This window comes from Cervus elaphus, chromosome 5 (assembly GCF_910594005.1).
Source record: "Cervus elaphus chromosome 5, mCerEla1.1, whole genome shotgun sequence".
In the NCBI taxonomy this organism is placed as follows: domain Eukaryota; kingdom Metazoa; phylum Chordata; class Mammalia; order Artiodactyla; family Cervidae; genus Cervus; species Cervus elaphus.
The window spans coordinates 106,355,791-106,374,305 of record NC_057819.1 but is presented as its reverse complement, the minus strand read 5'-3'; the positions used below and the strand labels follow the sequence as shown (position 1 = coordinate 106,374,305).

Genomic DNA, 18,515 nt, shown 5'->3' with positions numbered 1-18,515 from the left:
AAGCTCGTGTGCTGGTGGCCGTCCTGTGCAGCGTCCGTAGGCGGTGCCCTCTGAGCTGAGGCCCGGGCCCTGCTCCCAGGGGATGTGCTGCGAAGGTGGCGCAGCCCCAGCCTGGGCTCTGAAATGGTTACACTTTATTATACGATCACTGGGCAGAGGGCTGTTGCCTTTACCGGGGGAGGCCCTGGGGCGGGCTGGGCCCTGAGATGCCCTGCGTGTCTGGAGGCCCGGTGTCATAGCCCAGCTTCCTCATGTCTTTGGTCACCACGTTGAAGAGGAGAGTGACGAAGCCCTGGGAACGGACACGGGTCACTGGGGACAGAAGAACAGAGTCAGCAGAGCTGGATCAGAGACAGATCCAGGCTGCTTTCAGAATCTGCAGCCTCGGTGTTCCCTCCTGCAAAGTGGGGGCGACACTGCCCAGCCCGCATTCCTCCCTGGGAGAAGGGACTGCCCTGGGGACGGGGCGATGGAAGTGGCAACCCCTCTGAGCTGGGCCCTGCTCCACCCATCTGACTCCTCGGGGCCCACCTGGTCCCTTCCAGGCCCACCCTGCCCAGGGTGAGGAGTGAACCTTTACCTTCCCGGCCTTCCCCCTGAGCCACCACTTTGGGGTCTGTGTACTCTGGCCGCCGTCCCATGAACCAGCTGGGAAGACAGGGGAGCAAGTGAGCAAGGGAGCTTGGGGTCCTGCAGACATGGCATGGGTTCTCCCTCCAGCCCTTTCCCAGGGGCGGAGCCTCCCCACGCCACCCTCCTGCTCAGCTGGACGCCGTCCACTGTGGGCAAAAGCAGAGGGAGGGCTAGGACTGGGAGGGTGAGTGGCCTGAATCAAGGGGGCCCCACCCCAGAGTCCGGCAGCCATCCTTGGGGGTGGGCAGAGGAACAAGATCTGGGCTCTCCGCTGTCGTCCTAGTAGAGCGGGACCCGAGACAAGTCGCTTCCCGACTCTGGGCCCTAGTGTTCTCAAGTGTCCCGGGGACATGATCACAGGCCCTACCTGACGGGGCTCTTGCCAAGACGTCTGTGCCTCCCGCTTGGGCAGAGTATCCTCCCACCTCGCTCCCAACGGCAGGGAGGTGGCACTGGCCTGGCTCCTCTGCACCCACACAGGCACCGAGGGATGTGGGCCACGGCGGGTAGGGAGGAGCCTCACTGACTGACTGCACCTCAGTTTCCCTGTCAGAGGAGCAGGGCTCCACGTGTACCTGCCTCTCAGCTGCGCTAAGGGCCGAGCTGGGGAAGCAGCCCCGCGGGCCAGCATGTGCCAAGCACAGACCCTGCTGCAGGAGCGCCACTCTGGCCTCAGGGCAGAGACGTGCCCATGTGGTGGCATCTTGGGAAAACCTTGAGCATCAGATTGGAAGGCCCCAGAGACAGGAGATCCTGTTGAGAGAACTTGATGTCTTCGGTTTTAAGCCACCACGTCCGTGGTAACTGGTCACAGTAGCCACAGGAAGCAGCCGCAGGGGAGTGGGTAGGCAGCAGGCTGAGGAAGGGTGCCTGGGAGCAGAGCACCCAGAGAGGGGGTGCATGGAGGGGCTGCTTGGCCAGCTTCTCAGCAGCCTCCAGGGGCCCTGGCCTGCGGAGGTCCGTCAATCCAGCTGCTGCCCTGGGTTCCATCATCCAAGCTCACACAGTCCAGCCAGGGCAAGAGTGCCCCCCGCCCCCCGAGCCAAGAAGAGCAGGAGACACCCCTGCTACCACCAGGTCTGCAGTGAGGTCTTCCCCAGCCAGAAGCCCCTTCCTCAGGGAGACGGCACACAGGGGTCCACAGTTCTCCCCCGAGCAGTGTGGACATGGCCAGGATGTGTGGACCCACAAGGCCCTTGACACCCTGCAACTGCCCCGTGGGTGGTGATGTCACCTCCAGCAGACACTGGCCCCATCACAGTGGCTTCCAGAGGAGCTCCCAGGGGCAGCAAGCACCCAGCCATGCTTCCCAGGCCTCAGGGCTCAGGAAACTTCCTCCAGCCAGCAAGGCTCTGGCCATGTTCCCCTTGTCCTGCCCGCCCACCCGGCAGCTGAGCTGACTGTTCTCCATCCCTACCCCCGACAGCCAGCCAGGCCCACCCACCCTCCAGCTCCTGTTTGGATGAGGGAAGGGGCCAGAGGCCTCGGCTGGTCTCGCCCAGACCTGGTGTCCGGCCCCCACTGGCTGCGCTGCCAAGTCCACCACCTACTCCCTGTGCCTGTGACCTTCTCTGGGCTCTGCCACGACGGCCCCACCCTTGGCTCTAGGCCCTGCTCAGATGTCACCTCCTGGCAGAGGCCCCTCATGCAAAGGTATCCAGCATGACAAGGGGGGTGGGGGAATGTGACAGCCCTCCTTCCGACCACTGAGGCCAGGACGGGCGCCCCAGGGACAGTGGGGATAGGCGTCTACCCACCTGGTAAACTTTTGCAGTTTAGATGTAGATTCTGGGACAAACATGGGGATGGTCTTTTTGTGCCTGAAACAAATGTTTTCACAGCTGTGCTGAATCAAGGGAAAGTGCTGGAACTTTCTGAGCCTCCAGTGACGGGCGAGCTGGAGTGCCCAGAGGTCAAAGCCGAGGCCCCTTCCAGTGCCAAGTTCCTGAGAGCCCTGCCTGTTTTCAAGGGCCAGAGGATGTGAGGGTTCAGACACCAGCCCTGGCTTGGCTGTGCCCTTATAGGGTCTTGCCTTTCCCCAGTGTCCCCCTGTGCTGCCGTCCTCCAGGCCCAGCCTGGATACCTTTCCTCCAGGAAGCCCGTAGCAGCCCCCAGGGTCCCACCCACTGTGAGCAGCAAGCGGGTCCTGTCCCAACACCTCTCGGCTGCCCGCTGTGCCTCCTCCCTCTGCCCCCTCTGACCTAGTCCAGCTACTTAGGGCCCGCCTGGCCCCCCTGTGCCCAGAACGTCCTGTCTGCACTGTGTCTACATCTGTCACTGGGCTGGATAAGACAGAGCTGCAACTCTGCTGCCCTGCCCACTACTGGGAGCTGCCGAGGGCAGGGCCCTGAGCTCACACGTGTCTGACACAGCGTCCTCAGGCCAGCAGGGCTGCGCACAAAGGCGGCAGCTGGGCAGGCTCTCAGGAAGGAAAGAAGGAATGAGTGTCTCAACTCTAACCCCTGGGGCCTCTTGAAGCCCAGGACCACCCACACCTCTGCCTCTTCCCAGATGGGGCTGTGCCCCCACCCCTGCGAGGCCCCATCCACTCCCCACCTCCAGGTGGGTTCCTCTGGATAGGAGCCCGGCAGAGGGTGCCCACCTCCCAAAGCTGCGCGGCCAGCAGCCCAGGGAGCACATTGGAGGGAGGACCTACCGGCCAGGTGAGAGGGGCACATGCACTGCCCCGTATCCTCGGACCACGTCATTTCCGAACACGTCCGGCCCGTACACGCTGAGCACGATCTGCGGCCCTTTGAACGACAAGGCAGGGTTCAGCCTGTGGGGAATCCTGGGAAGAGCAAGGCAGAGAGCAGGGCCGCAGTCCTCGAAGCCCCCAGGTGTGGGGCTGATGGAGAATGGGGTGGATGTGGGGACCCCCCAACCCGCACCAGGGGCTTCTGCCACCCAGGATTCAGGAGGCGGGCAGTCTGGCAGCTGGCCAGTACTGGCCAATGCCCTGCGCAAGATGCTGTCTGATTCTGCTGTCCACAGACCCAGGAAGTCAGCAGGCATCCAGGTGTGATGGGGTGGGGTCTGGTCCTGGGACCTCTTTTTCTGAGGGGGCGTCAGACTCGGGCCAGTGGGGCGGGTTCTGGGAAGGGTGGTATGCGGTCCGGTCCAGGAGAACAGAGGGGAAGCAGAGGCCTGCACACCCTTCCTCTGGAATCCTAAATTCCCAGTGTTCCCAGCAGGCAGTCCTGCCCCCTGGAGGCCCAGAAGAGAACTCCCTCCGCTCTGGGCCACTCTGGTGGAGGCAGGAAGTGGGGCGCAGCCAACCCACAGGAAGTACTCCTGGGGCGGGAGAGGGCTGTTCAGAGATTGTCACTGCTTTTCCTAAGGTTTCACCACCAAAGCCCGGTCCTTTGGTTCTGCCTGTGTTCTGAACTTTGTACCATGGGAATGGAACAGTGCATAGATAACTGCTTTCAGCCTCCTGGACTCAGTGTTCACGAGATGTAACCAGACCACGTCACCTACAGGGTCTGCTTGACTTGGTCCCAGCTAGCGTGTCTGTGGGGCACACAGTCAAGCAGGGGCTCAGCACATGTCCCCCCAGCTGCGTCCCTGGGGCGCAGCACCCACTCCGGCCTTGTTCCCTGAGCCAACACTTGGCACCCTTCACCACAACTTGGCATCCTCAAGCTTCCTGATTGGGCTATTCTGGTGCCTGCACTGTGGCCATTCACTTTAGCTCTTTTCTTCTTATATGACTGTATTTATTTTTGACTGCGCTGGGTCTTCATCACTGTGAGCTTTTCTCCAGTCGTGGCGAGCCGGGCTGCTCTTTGCTGTGACGTGCGGGTCTGTTCACTGTGGAGGCTTCTCTCACTGCGGCGCACAGGCTCTAGGGCTTTAGAAGCTGTGGTTCCTGGGCTCAGTAGTTGTGGGGCAGCATGTGGGATCTTCCTGGACCAGGGATCGAACCCGTGTCTCCTGCACTGGCAGGTGGATTCTCTACTGAGCCACCAGGGAAGCCCCTCACTTTAGCTTTCATTTGCATTTTCCTTAATTGTAACTGTTCTTCCTAAAATAAACCTGAGGCCTTGTCCTGTTTCTTGGTCACTCAGACCACTCTCAAGTCCCCTTGCCCCTCCTGCGCTGCCCCTTGTCATGAACCAGCTGTCTGCACAGGTTCAGTTCTGCCTGGGGCTCCGTATGGATCTGTCTGTCCTGGTGCCCTCCTCACTGTGCTGTATAATTACAGCCTGGTATCTGGCCGACAAAAATCTCAACGGGCATCTCCATCACCTCTGCCAGAATCGGCAAATGCTCCCGGGGGGAGTGGGGGCGTGACCTCTCTGGAGCCCTGCTTTGCTCCTGGAGCTCAGCAGCTAAAGTTCCATGCTCTACTGCCTGTCTGATGCCTTCATGTGGTTATTTTCTGGTTTTGCTTTTAAGTACTTTATTCATCTGTCCTCAGCAGCAGCAGATTGGTATGTTACCTAGTGCTGCCTTCCAGGAAGCCAATGGGAGTTTCTTATTCATGGACAGCAGCCGTCTTGCCCAGGAGGGTCACCGGGCAGCCTCTGCTCTAGACCTGCGATCCCAGACCCTCCACACCCGCTAAGCCTGGGTGCCAGCCGCATACAGCATGAAGGCCTGGACTGTGAAATCAGATCCGTGCTCAGCTACTCGAGGTGAAGCTGAAGGCAAATGATGCCACTGTTTTGAGTCTTGGTTTCCTAAAGAGAAGACATGGGAAGAAGCCTGCCTTCTAGATAGTATCTCACAGCTCGGCCAAGCCCACGCGTGGAGAGCATGCACAGCTCTATGGAGCGAGCCAGGCTTTGCACGCAGCTGGCACTAATTAAGTAACAGTGATCACTGAAGACCAGGTACAGTGGACAGCAAACCCTGCAGACACTGGCAAGGAGAACTTTGGGAGGTCAGAGATAGGATGAGGGCCGGGTGCCCATGGCAGAGAGAAGGGCCTACCCCTGGCTCAGGGCAGGGTCTTGGAGGAGAAGCAGGGGGCTCGGGTCTGGCAGGAGCACAGTAGTGATGGACAGGGGAGAGCCGCTGAGGGGCCAGACTGCTGAGCCCCAGACACCAGGCTCTGCCCTTCGCAGGCAGTCACTGCCCAAGGTTTCAGGCTGGACCTCAGCGACTTCCTTAGAACCTCGGAAAGGTCAAGTGCACACAAATAAGTGGGAAGGAGGGGAAAACAGCCAGGTGTCTGAGAGCGCCTGACAAGGCTGGTAGAGGGCCCCAGGGATGGGCAGGGAGGCCTGCAGACTCACAGCCATAGGGGTTGGTGCTCTTAAAGGTGACATCAATGGGGAAGTTCCACACCAGAGCCCGCCTCGCATCTTGGCTCTTAGAGGTGATCTGTGAGATGCCCTCCTCCAGTCCCTGCAAGGACAACGACAGTGACGGCCAGTGTCCTAGCTCCAGGCTGCCACGCCCTCCCACCCCACCCCCGAGGTGGCAGCTGAGAGCTGTTTTCATCACCATCTTCTTCCAAACAAAGGGACCTAAGATGTCACAGAGTGGCTCCTAGGTCTTTGAGGGTTTCTATCCATTAGGGCCCGAAACCTTGAGGCCCCTCCCCTCTCTAGGTGCTCAAGCTCCACCTGCACCTCCTGCAGAGGATGGGACAGTCCAGCAGGCTGCTGCCCTCTCCTCTGTCTTTCTGCCTGGCTGGTTTATTCTACAGCCTTCCCCGATGTCAGCCTTTATTCACTTGGCCCATCCCCCTGCTTCCTTCAGCTCTACGCTCAGTTACGGTCTTAAGGAGGCCTTTTCTGGCCTCTCACCCCTCCCCTTCCCGCCTTCACTTTCCCCTCAGCACTGCTACTAGCCAACAGCCTGGAGCATTTGCTGCCCCGTGTCTGTCTCCCTCTCAGGCACGTGGCTCCAGCAAGGCTGGGCTGGTCTGGCTTTGTTCACTGCAGGGCAGGGCCTGGGAGTGACCACAGCCTTAGGGGTGGATCAGGGATCTCTGCATTCTCTGCCCTGGCTTCACTGGGAACAAACTCAACGTGTGTGCCACCCCTGAACTCTTAACTGGTTCTGAACTGGGAGGGGAAAGGGTGCGATGGAGCCTTCAGAAACCCCTCCAGTCACAAAAGCTGTGAGTCTGGGAGGCCATAGGGCCCAGCTTACCGCTGTGGGGGCCCAGTCCTGGCCGTACACGAAACAGTACTTGCAGTAGAGGTCGTCATACTCAGGAAACTGTGGGAATAAGCACACACAGCTTCTGCTCACAGGGACGCATGCTGTGACCACCTGCTGGCTAGGCGGGTGCAGCCACCAGCAGCTCTGGACATGAGGCACCCGCGGGGGGGCGCGGGCTGAGACAGCAGGGGGCGTGAATACGTTCATTGGAGAGTCTGGGCCCAAGATGTGGAATAGTCCAGGGCCACTGCTGCCCCCAGGCTTTTGCTTAGGCTCTGACATCTGTACGACATGCCCTTCTCATTCCTTCACCTGGAGTATTCCTGCTCACCCTTCAAAACTGACATTTTGGGGAGCCTGCCCTGACTCCCAGGCTGTTGGAGCCACATCCCAGCTTCCACAGCCCCTGGTGCTCCATTATAGCACTGACCATGTTTATTTCTCTCAGCTCCATTAGACTGTGAACAAGGGACAGGTGTGTGGGCTTTCTGTGTCCCTAGCACCTGGCGGCAGGGTGGGCACAGGAGGGTCTAAGGAATGGTGCTGAAGTGAAAGGTCTAGAAGACAGGTGCTCCCAGGACACAGGGCTTGGTGGGAGCTGACGGCCGGCAGAACAGCCCTGAGCAGAGGGGAGGAAGAGTGGGGATGAGGGGCTGCTGAGAACACAGGCACATGTGACCCAGCCTAGCTGAGGCGCCTGCTGGGATAAAGCAGAAGAGGGGAAGCTGGCTTTGGGCACCAGGCCAAGGGGGAGGTGGGCAGGGTGGGAGCGTGGGGCAGCAACCCTGATGAAACAGAAAGGCAAGAGATGCCCACTAACATACCCCAAGGAGCTTTACCTAGACCACCTCGGTTAGTCCTCACAATATAATCATAATATTTTAAAAACAGCCTGGAAAGGCAAGTCCAGCAAAGCTTTGACATCAGACCAGGTTTCAAATTCGTTTTGCCACTTCCTTTGGGCAACTTCCCATCTGTAAAACGGGGGTGCAAGTAATACTTACTTCACAGAATTGTGAGGACTGGCTGAGAGGGGCTGGGCAAAAAGACAGGCATATATCATGTCTTACAGTAATAACAAACGGTTCTTAGGACGTGCAGGGGACTGGAAAGCACTGTCCCCTTCCGTCGGACACACACACCCTCTGAGTCAGGACAGCTGCCACCATCGCTGTGTCAGACCAACCCGCGCCGGAGAAGCTGAGGGTCGCGGGGTGGATGGAGGCCCCTGCCCTAGTCTTCACGCGGGCCGGGCCGATTCTGGCCTCGGCCTGGCTCAACCCTCCAGGCCTGTTTCCCCACCGCACTTCGTGGCGGAGGGTCCGCCCGACCTCTCGCCAAGCCTGTCACGCTGGCTCCCTCCCCCGAGGTTCGACCCTGGAGGACTCACGGCCGCTCACCTGGGCGCTCTCCACCTGCCCGTTGACCATGAGCAGGAAGACGCTGGGGCCCGCGGCCGCCATATCCGGGCCGCGCGGTTGCTAGGAGGCGCCGGGTTGCCCTGGAGACGACGGCGTGGCGCACGGGACAAGTTTCAGGGAAGCGGGAGCTTCGGGAAAGCGTGCACAAGGCGGCGGCGCGCAGGCGCAGTCGGAGGGGCGCGGTGGGAGGCAGGGCTCAGCCGTCCGGTCCGTCTGAGCGGCGGTCGGCTTAAGGACACCCGAGCGAGTGTGGATGGTGGTGCGGGACCCAGGCCATCGCCGGGGAATATGTGTCCGCTCAGACCCGGCCCCGCCGGACCCAAGGGCGGCCCTGAAGCCGGGGCGCCGACCACCGCGCTGCCAGCTGGAGCGTGTGACTGGAGCCCGAGGCCGCCGAGGGGCGGGGGGTCCGGCCGCGTTTCCGAGAGTCCCCGTGGGGCCAGCAGCTCCCTGCCTCGGTCGACAGATGCTCCCTCGTGCTTTTTGAGACCCTCTCCTCCCAAAAGCTTATTAGACAAACCGGGGAGGGACCTGAAAGGTCCTTAAGCCCAAGACGGCAGGTCTCCGCGTGACGCGGGAAGACCGGCCTCTTAGTGGCCGTCCCGGCACCTTGCCGGCGGGGAGGGGCGAGCCCGCAGGGCTCCGCCGGGACGCGATCTGCGGGGCTCGGCGGCCCGCCTGCTCTCAGCGCTCACCACTGTTCGCTTTTGCACATTGATTACTGTGGCAGCTCCTGCCAGTGCTGCCTCTCCCCCCAGCCCAACGCCACGAACACCGGGGCTGGGCCAGCCTGGTGTCCCGGTTGCCTGAGGATTGGTGGAGCGGGTGGATTATTCAATACGTCTCCGTTGTGCAGTATCAAAGCTATGGTTTTTCCAGTAGTCATGTATGGATGTGAGAGTTGGACCATAAAGAAGGCTGAGCGCTAAAGAACTGATGCTTCCGAACTGTGGTGTTGGAGAAGACTCTTGAGAGTCCCTTGGACAACAAAGAGATTCAACCAGTCAATCCTAAAGGAAATCAGTCCTGAATATTCATTGGAAGGGATGATGCTGAAGCGGAAACTCCAATACTTTGGCCACCTGATGCGAAGAACTGACTCATTGGAAAAGACTCTGATGCTGAGAAAGATGGAAGGTGGGAGAAAACCGGGACGACAGAGGATGAGTTGGTTGGATGGCATCACTGACTTGATGGACATGAGTTTGAACAAGCTCCAGGAATTGGTGATGGACAGGGAGGCCTGGCATGCTGCAGTCCATGGGGTCACAAAGAGCCAGAAACAACTGAGCAACTGACCAACAGGCGTTGCGCAAAGAGGAAGCAGATTCAGAAGCAAGGTGACTGGGACTCAGTCAGCTGTAGGTACAGAGCCAAGCGAGGACTCCATCAGCTTGGGACCCTTGCTTTTGCTTCCCTTCCTGGGCTTGGGCCAGCGCCAGTGGTGTTTCTTGGCCGAGGTATCAAAGGTGGAATTAGAAACCTTATCTGGGATCCAGAGAATGAAGGGTTGGACATCAGGGAGGCTGTGCCCTCAGCAGGATGCCCAGGTCATCACACCCTGCAGCAGCCAGCTGCTGGCTTGGTAGCAGACCAGGGGTTGTCCCAGGAGACATCTGTGCAGGAAAGGGAAGGAGGGGTCACAGCCAGCCCAGGCCCACTGACCATCACCCCCACCCCCTGCCAGGTGAGCAAAGATACTTGACAGGGGACGGGGCGTGGGCAGCCAGTGTTCACACCTCTGATAAGAGAGGCTGAGGCTGGGGAGGCTGATGGGTGGGCCGGGGGCTCAAGTGAGAGTCTGCCTCCCTGAGGCCTTGGCCATGTCCCCCCCACACACACCCTCCCTTTCCAGTTAAGATGCTTCTCCACAGATGATACCACTCATCCAAACTTTCCTCCCAGTTGCTTTTGAGGCTCGGTGTTACACAAATCAGTTTTTAACAAAATGCTTGCTATTATCAAATAATTGGGCTCCCAAGAGTTGCAAACCTGGCTGTGTCCAGGGCTGCCCCACATTTGCACAGAACCTGGACAGGGAGTCTCCTGGGGGCGGGGAGGAATCTCTGGGGTGTCCATTAGGGGTGCAGATCAGTAGTCCCCTAGAAGGTACGAGATGACCAAACCTAGTGGCCTTAGGAGGGACTGTGGGGCTGGTGGGGCCCGACTAGAATCCTCACCGTGAGGTGGGGTGGGCTGGCATGGGGTCTGGTGCATCAGGAGCCCTTGGGCAGGCGGGTCTTCGGGTCAGGACAGTCAGAGGGAGGAGGAGGGGGTCTTTTCAGGTGCTGGTGTGCAGTGGCCTAGGCAGGATGCCGTGCAGTTTTCAGGGCGGGATGTAGTGGTCTGCACAGGGAGGGGAGCCAACCCTCAGCAGGTTGGCACCAACCTGGCCGCAAAACTTTCCACCCCTCCTGGACTTCCAGTCCTCCCTGTCCTCTCTCTGGACCCCTAGCCCCTCCCAGTGCAGCTTCTTCCTCCATTGTACTCTCACAGTCCCCTCAGGGCCAAGCCCACTGAGACTGGGGACACACTGTGGCCCAAGGGAGGGGCGGGGAGAGTGCCCAGTGTCGCCCTGAGGGCTGGGTGGGGCTGGAAGCTGGCCCTGGTGTAGCGGGCACCAATGCCTAATGCCCATGTCTGTGTGCCAGCCAGCCGCAGTCAGAGCTGGGCTGTTCTCAGGGTCAGAGACTGGGGATTTCCGCTCTGTGGTGCCCCAGCTCCACCCTGGCTGACTGCCCGGCCCAGCCCAGCGTCTCCCCTGACACTTCCACCCCAGACTTCTGCTCCTGTCCTTCCTGAAGTCAGTCTCAAACCCCTGGGCCCAACAGAGCTACCATGGGAACAAAGGTTTGAGCCCGGTGGCTGAAGGGACAGGCTGCATAGCACTGCTGAGAAATGGTGGGTTTGCCAGCCAGGCCAGGGCCAGGCCACCAGACCCAAAGGTCCTGGACCCTCCTGGGGACAGGAGCAATTCCTCCACACTGGACTTGCTCTCACAACTTTGCAGTGCCAGTCAGTCTCAGCTCAGGGTCATGTTGAAGTGGGACTGAGGCCAGCTGTGGAGAGTGGAAGTGAAGCGTCTGGGCCCTCCCTTCGGGCCCCCCATCCCTGAGCCCCTCTATACCACCCTCCCTGGCCCCTGCAACCACCTGCCAAAGCAGTTGGCACCTATGAGCACCCACTTTTGGGAGATGTGGGCCCCCTCTCTGTGGTACCAGAAAGATGCTGGCCTGTCAAGGCCACTTGGCTAGGCCCTCCCTGTTGTGGGCATCTGCCAGCCTGGGCCCTGCCCCAAGGACAAGACATCTCAGTTGAGCTCTGGGTCCTGGGGCCCCAGTGTCTGCTCTCTGTCTCTAGTTGATGTTGATCTCCTCTCCGCATCCGCTGATCCCTTGATCACAATCTGCCCCGGAAGATTCCCTGCATCTCCAGCCCAGAAGCTCATTATACTTGTGTGTACAGCTCTGCTTGCATTTCTCTCCAGACAGGAAGCACACTCCTAACTAACGTGCTGGGCTCCTGGCCACCTGGGCCTGTTAGCTTGGTTCACCCTTGGGCATGCACCCTGCCCAGTGCCTGGCACATCTCTACCCTGCACAGCTTTCCTGTTATTTGAACCCACATCTGGGCTGAGTCTGGAGAACCTGGACTCTGGGCTCTTGAGGGGTTGGTTCCTCCCCGTAGCAGCCCCCTTCCTGTCTGCAGCTCCTCAGCAAACAGCAGCAGCAGCAGCCTCATCTGTAGAGCAGACTGTCCCCGCTGGGTCTGGCCTTCCCTCACCCCCCCATCCCCCCATCAGCCCAGGACATTTAACCTCTCCGGCACCCCCTCGCCACCACCGTCCTAAGGCCCACTTCCCGGACAAAGGGGAACTGGCCTGGGGAAGAGGACACGCCAGGCAGGGCCTGCCCCAGGGTGCACGGCCTCAGGCAAGCATCCCACTCACAGACCTTGGCCCCTGCTGGGGCGGGGGGCTGGGGACCCCTAGACCTGCCATCTCAGGTGAGAGGTAGAGGCCAGCAGTGACATCAGCACCCACAGACCTCCTTCTCTCCCCTCCTTAGACCCCACAAAGCTCTGCAGCACCCACGACACTTGACTCCATGAGAGCACTGCTGCTCCTTTTTTATGGGGAGGGGCCTTCCCAGGATCTCGGGGAGTCTGCAGCAGAGCTGCAATTTGAATCAGGGTCTCTGGGCCCCAAGGTCCCCAAGGTCATTCCTCTGACAACCCTCATAGGCCTTCCTTCCCAGCCCAGCCCTCAGCTCTCTGGCAGAGGGTGTGTGTCAGCTCCCTGTGGGATGGGCCACAGGCCAGGCCTGCAGCTGTGTGTCACCAGGGACAAAGCCCAGGTCCTCTGGCCTGTCGGGTCCCTCAGCACCCCCTGTTGCTGCCCATCTCCCCTTCCTCTCATCCTCGCGGTACTGGGTGCCTGCACACACATGCCACCTTCTTTAAAATTACATATACTTGGTTTTCATTGAGGTAGAAATCACATAACCTCAAACCAACCCCTTTTAAAGGCTTAATTCAGTGCATTGCAGGTCTCTGTACATGCTTTTCCTTCCACTCTTTCCATCTGAACTTCCTCTGTCCTGTCCTCCAGACAAGCCCTCATTGGGCAGGGGCCTTCTCCACCACAGAGGGGCTATGGCCTGACTGGGCTCCTGGACCACGCTCAACTGCCCGAGCACCCACTCACTAAGTGCTTGTTGAGTGAACTCACGAGTAAGTGAACAACTGGGCAGAGGAGAGGGACCTCTGGGAGGGACCTTAGAACGCTGAAGGCCAGGGCTGAGCCCTCAGGTTCCATCCAGAGGGCAGTTCGGAGTTGGGGAACTCAGGGACCCCAGCCTCCAGCAGCACAACTGAGTCAGTAGGTCTGTGTCAGGGCATAGCCCAAGGCAGATGTCTCATCTCCAGCCTGTCCTCAGCTTGCAGCATGGTCCCGGCAGGTCATTGCCCCTCTCCAGGCCTCAGTGTCTCACTAGGAAGATGAGGGCCTGGCCTGGACTGTCCTTTTCCTGCCGAGTCACTTGAAGAGCCAGGGGGGTCCCTGGCCTCTCCAGATCAGCCCCAGGACCCGCATGCTTCCTTCATCCTCAAGATCAAGGGGGAAATGCCAGGGCCGCTGCTTCCAGGGCTTAACCAGCAGGGGGAGCTGGGTTCCAGTCTGAGCTCTGCCCCTCACTGGGTGTGTGATCTTGGGCTTATTTATGGCTCAACTTCTCTTGAGTCTGTTTCCAGGAAACTGGGGGTCATAAGATCCTGACCTCGCGGGGCTCAGCAGAGGGGATCAATGGTCCCTATAGTGAAGGTGGTGATGTAGTTGGTGTCCACCTTGCTTGGAGACAGCAAGTTGAGTTGCTGGCTAAACTCTGGGAAACACTGCAGGTCTTTAAAAACCATTCATTTTCAATCCATGGGACATAAACTCAACATCAGCCAAAGCCAGGCAGAGAAGTGAAGCTTGCCAGTTCACATGTTGGGTTCATGGCATGGCAGTTAGGCTGCATGTGACGGAAAACCCAAATAGGGTTTAAATACGTAAGGCTCATTTGTCTCAAAATCAAGACAGCCCTGAGCTGACGCCAGCTCAGCCGTGCCACCAGGGACCTGGTTCTCCCACCTGCTTAACACGTGGCTTTTGTCCTCATGACAAGACCACCATTTCAGCTCCAGGTACAGGGCCATGTTCTAAGCAGAGCAGGGGGAGAGGCTGGGCATCCCCAGCAGGACTTGGTATAGGACAGGGCGTCCTGCACAGCCCAGTACCTGGAACTGGGGTTCGGGGCCTCCTCTAGCTACAGGGGAGCCTAGGAGCTTGAACTTGGGCAAGATAGGAGGGAGGACGCAGTTAGAATGAGTCACTCATTCTCCTCTCCACCAAGAACCACGTGCTGCTGCTGTCGGTCTCAACAAGCACATCTCCACGTCTAGCTTTTGTTTTCCTGCTGTGCTGAAAGATGCAGCTTCCAGAAACCTAAGTGTTCAGGTGTGGAAATAATCCAGGGAATAATGAGGCATGCTTGGTCCCAGGCAGTTGTTGAGGAAGGGGCAACATTTAAAATGCTGCATAACTCACATGACACAGACTCCGACCAACCTGATCAGAGGTCTAATTGATCAAAACATGCCCAGCCTGTCCTCACGGGTGCCTGCCGATGGCTGGAAGCCACACCTACCAGCAGAAACCAGCCCTGGTTGTAGACGTTGGGGTCCACAGCTGGGAAATCTCTGTTTCCTTGAACTCTCCTAATTTTGTCATGGGTGAATTTTTAGATGATGTTAGGTAGGGAATGTTAGATGTTAGAGAAAGCTCTAATGATGTTAGAGAAAGCTCATTTGTCGCATTGTTATCTAATCCCTCACCTGGGTCTTGAGGTGGCAGAGGCGTGGCCTGACTGGCTCATGGGAGGGGGTGGCACGTGCCAGCCAGTCTGCATGGTCCTGAACAGATGGTTCCTTCCTTTGGGACATCACTCCTTCCGGGTGCCCAGAAAAGAGACAGGAGGTTGAATGGAGGGGGATGGGGTCCAGGGGACAGTGGGAGAGGCTCCCTAGAAAGAGACAGCTGAGACCTGGGAGAATTTAGAATGACATTAAAAAAAAATATTTATTTGACATGGGGTCTTAGTTGTGGCATCTGGGGTCTTCGATCTTCATAGTGGCATGCAGGGTCTTTAGTTGTGGCATGTGGGATCGAGTTCCCGACCAAGGATGGAATCCAAGCCCCTTGCATTGGGAGCTTGGTGTCTTAGCCACTGGACCACCAGGGAGGTCCTGGCATCATTTTGAAATGTACTGAAGTCCTCAGGGATGGGGAAGGGACAACAGAAAGATGAGTTTGTTTTTTTTTTTAAAGTATGCCAGACAAGACAGAGCTGGGTAAGCGTATCCACATGGTGGTCAAGAAGACTTGCTCTAAGTGGAGATTGCTTTGTTAAGGTCACTTCCTCAGTTTTATACTTGATGAAAATAATGAAAAGTCAAGTTTTCTACTAGATATTTTTTAAAAAGCTGTTACTGAATGATTTATGCTTTTACATCATGTCTAGCTGATTGTGAAGACTTTTGACAGTTCTAGGATGTTTCTAGTAACTACAAAATGTCTTTCCTTCTGAGAAATAGTGGGGTGGATGGGGCCTCCTAAATTTTAGTGGCTATATGTTGCAAAGTGCTCTCCTATCCATTCAGCCATGTGGTACCCACAGTAGCTCAGGAGGTGGAAAATATTAGTTAATCCTCCCTCACAGGGGACAAATCCAGGAGGCTCAGAGATGGAAAGAGCCTCACCAAGGCTGCACAGCAGAGTGGGAGTGGAGCAGGGCTGAAGTTTGTGTGTCCAGCTGGCTCCTGTGGGGGTCGGGTGTATTGAGTGGCTCCATCCAATGCACAAAATAAACATCAAGGTCACGGGAGCCAAGCTTACTGAGCTGAGAGTTTTCGCTAGCTCAGCAGGTGTCTATTGAGCTCCTACTGTGTGCCAGGCACTGGGCTAGGTGCTTGGAGTTAAGTGGAAAACAAGGCAGGCATGGCCCTTGCCCTCATAGAGTGACTTTCTAGTGGGGAGACAAACATGTAAACCTGTTCGATAATCTAGGACTGTGGGAGCTGCTATGAGGAAAAAAATAAAGCAGAGAAGAGGGCTGGAGAGTGAGGGGAGGGTTATTATGGATGGTGCACAACGTCCTGAAGCGAAGGGGCAAGTCCTGTGCAGGTGTGGGGCAGGCGTTCCCACGCCACAGTGAGAGCACAGTCGGTGCAAAGGCCCTGGGGCGGAATGTGCTCGAGGATCAGAGAGGCTGACAGGCACCGGCTCGCACAAACTGTGCTGACTCACAGAGAACTCTGTGCAACTCAGCCTCCAGCGACGTGTTCGTGGCTTAAAATCAGCTACAGAAACTGGCAAATGCTAAAATTAGGACTTTCCATTCTTTACATTTTATTGACTTTATTTTTTCAAAGAGCACTTCCCCAGCATGCAGTGGGGGTTGGAGGTGGGTTGACAGTGTGCACAATGCAGGTCACCGAGGCCTCCAAGTACTGGGTGGAGCCCAGGAGAGATGTGAAGCCACTGGGTTTTCACCAGGCGTCTCTGGTCCCCACATGGGGTCAAGACCTGGGGCCAGGGTAGATGGGAGGCCGGTGTGGAGGCACATGTGGTCCTCCTGTAGGGCTGCCCGATTCAGCAAAGAAAAACACAGGACGCAGGTGGGACCTCCATAACTGAAGAACTGCTCATTGGGTATCTGAAATTGAAGCACAGTAGGGCCTCCTGTGTTTTGTCTACAGCCCCACCCACAGGTGCCAGAGGAGGGGCAGGGCCACACCGCTGCTGAGCAAGTCACCCAGGCTGGTCCCTTCCTCCTGGGAGCTTTCCCACCACCCGCTCCCCAACAACCCACACCCCAGCCACCCCGGGCTGCACATACCCATCAGCGGCCTCCTCCGGGCTTTTCCAGCAGATCTGAGAGAGAAAATCAGGCAGATGCATGAAGGGGATGACCTCACAGGAACACAGCTGGGGCCGCACCACGCCCTGCACTTGGCCTCCAGGCAGCCAATCCCATCACAAAGGCCACTTCCTCCATCTATCCCCTACTCTCCACCAGCAGGGCATCCTGGGCCTGGGGCGTGGACTTGATCCCACAAGATGGGGACACCCATCTTGTGTTTGTTGAAGCCTCATCTGTGTTTGCTGAAAGGTCACTCTGGCTGCTGGGCAGGGAGGAAGTCACAGCAGCGAGAGGAAGCCAAGAGGACAGTGACTCAGTGATGACAGCAAGGGTCCTGGCGGGAAGTGATGGCAGCTGGGACCAGGCAGCGAGCAGTCATCCCGATCACCGCCCCCTCGCTGATTCTCACACAGGCCAGGCACACCCTGCCTCTGGGCCCTGCATCTCCTGTTCCATCTACCCAGAATGCTGTTCCTGCTGCTCCGTCCACATGGGGCTCCTTCCTGCTCCCACCTTCAAGTCCTTGCTCCAAGGTCACCATCTTGGCTGGCTTTTCTTGATCATTCCATGGAAAATCACGACCTCCTCCCCCATCAGCTCTTCCTGGGTCCATGCCTGGGGCCTGTCACCTGAGTCACTGTGTAGTTCAGTGACTGATTTTGTTGTCCTCTTCCAGGCTAAATCTGAGTTCTTCAAGTGCAGAGATTTGTACATGTCGTGTTCACAGTCAACCCCTCCCCGTGCGCCACCCCACCCCCGCCCCGGGTAGACTGCCCTGCACGGAGCATGTGCTTGGCGATGTGGTGAGTGACTGAGGCTCTGGCTTTGGAGCGGGTGTGGAAGTGGTCGGTCAGCATGCGGGTGAGATGGGGGCCCAGCCAGGGCATTGGTGAACGTGGCAGTGGTCAGAGGCCTGGGAGCCTTGTGGGGCATCCCCTGGAGACGTCTACAGAGCACTGGGTGCTGGATAGAAGCTCGGGGGAGTGGGGAGAGACAGACTGGAGTAGGGTTAGCAGTCAACTTGTGTGCACAGTGGTGCCCCTGAATTCTGCGCGTCCTGGGTGGGCGTGTGTCCGTGTTCTGGGAACCTGAATGGACTGTAAGGGCATGTGAGCGCCACGCTGTGGCTGTACGAGTATGTGTGTGTCACAGTGTGACTGTGTGTGGCCTGGAGGGCTTGGCAGTCCTCCAGGAAGTCAAGGGGCAGTCCAAGCCGCTGGCCAGCACTTCCCTCACACCCACCCCTGCTGCACTGCTTGTCACCTGTGGGATGGGCTCTGGGCCAAGGGGACTCTTGGTCCCTGCCACCTTTGGGAAGGAGTGTTGACACCCCAGGGCTAAGAGAGAGGAGGCTGGTCTGTTCTGGGGAGGCTGTGGACCTTGAGTGAGGGAACTCAGCCTCCGAGTCTCCAGGGTCTCTGAGAAGGTCCTGTCTTGGTTTGGGGGACTAGGGCATCACCCACCTGTCCTCTAGACCAGAAGATGTGGCTCTGGCCCTTCTACCTGTTCATTGTCTGTTCTCCATTTCTAACAAATCCTGATTTGGTGGGCAGCCATGTGCCTGACTAAGCCTTTGATTTCTCAGACCCCTGCAGGGGGGTGGCTATGTGACAAAGTTCTGTCTAACAAAATAAGTGCATGTCTGCTGGGGGAAGGGGAACGGGGAGGAGCTTCAGGCTGGCAAGTGGGCCCCAGAGCAGCTTCCACAGCCTCTGCAGATCCGGGCTACTCACCGGGTGACTCAGGGCTGTTGGCCTCAGTCAGTGGGGCAAGGAGCCAGGCAGAGGGAGTCAGAGGCAGAGGTGGCTCCCTGCCCCGCCCACCCACACTGTGCGCTCCTAGGTTACCACAGCCTCCCCTGCTGAGCCCCCTTCTCAGC

At 58.2% G+C, this 18,515-nt stretch overlaps 1 protein-coding gene across 2 annotated transcripts; it reads right to left on the bottom strand.

Moving 5' to 3' along the window:
• Positions 1-116: 116 nt before the first annotated feature.
• B9D1 (B9 domain containing 1) lies at positions 117-8,306 on the bottom strand. 2 transcript variants are annotated; one of them, XM_043904019.1, is made up of 7 exons: positions 8,154-8,303; positions 6,742-6,810; positions 5,877-5,988; positions 3,290-3,386; positions 2,391-2,453; positions 581-648; positions 117-312 (listed from the first exon to the last, which is right to left on the bottom strand). In XM_043904019.1, exons 1-7 carry the CDS (start codon positions 8,214-8,216, stop codon positions 170-172), a joined length of 615 nt encoding a protein of 204 aa, XP_043759954.1. In that variant the 5' UTR covers positions 8,217-8,303; the 3' UTR covers positions 117-169. The 2 variants fall into 2 exon arrangements, with proteins under 2 accessions (XP_043759954.1, XP_043759955.1); XM_043904020.1 differs by lacking the exon at positions 2,391-2,453 and having other exon boundaries at positions 8,154-8,306.
• Positions 8,307-18,515: the final 10,209 nt, after the last annotated feature.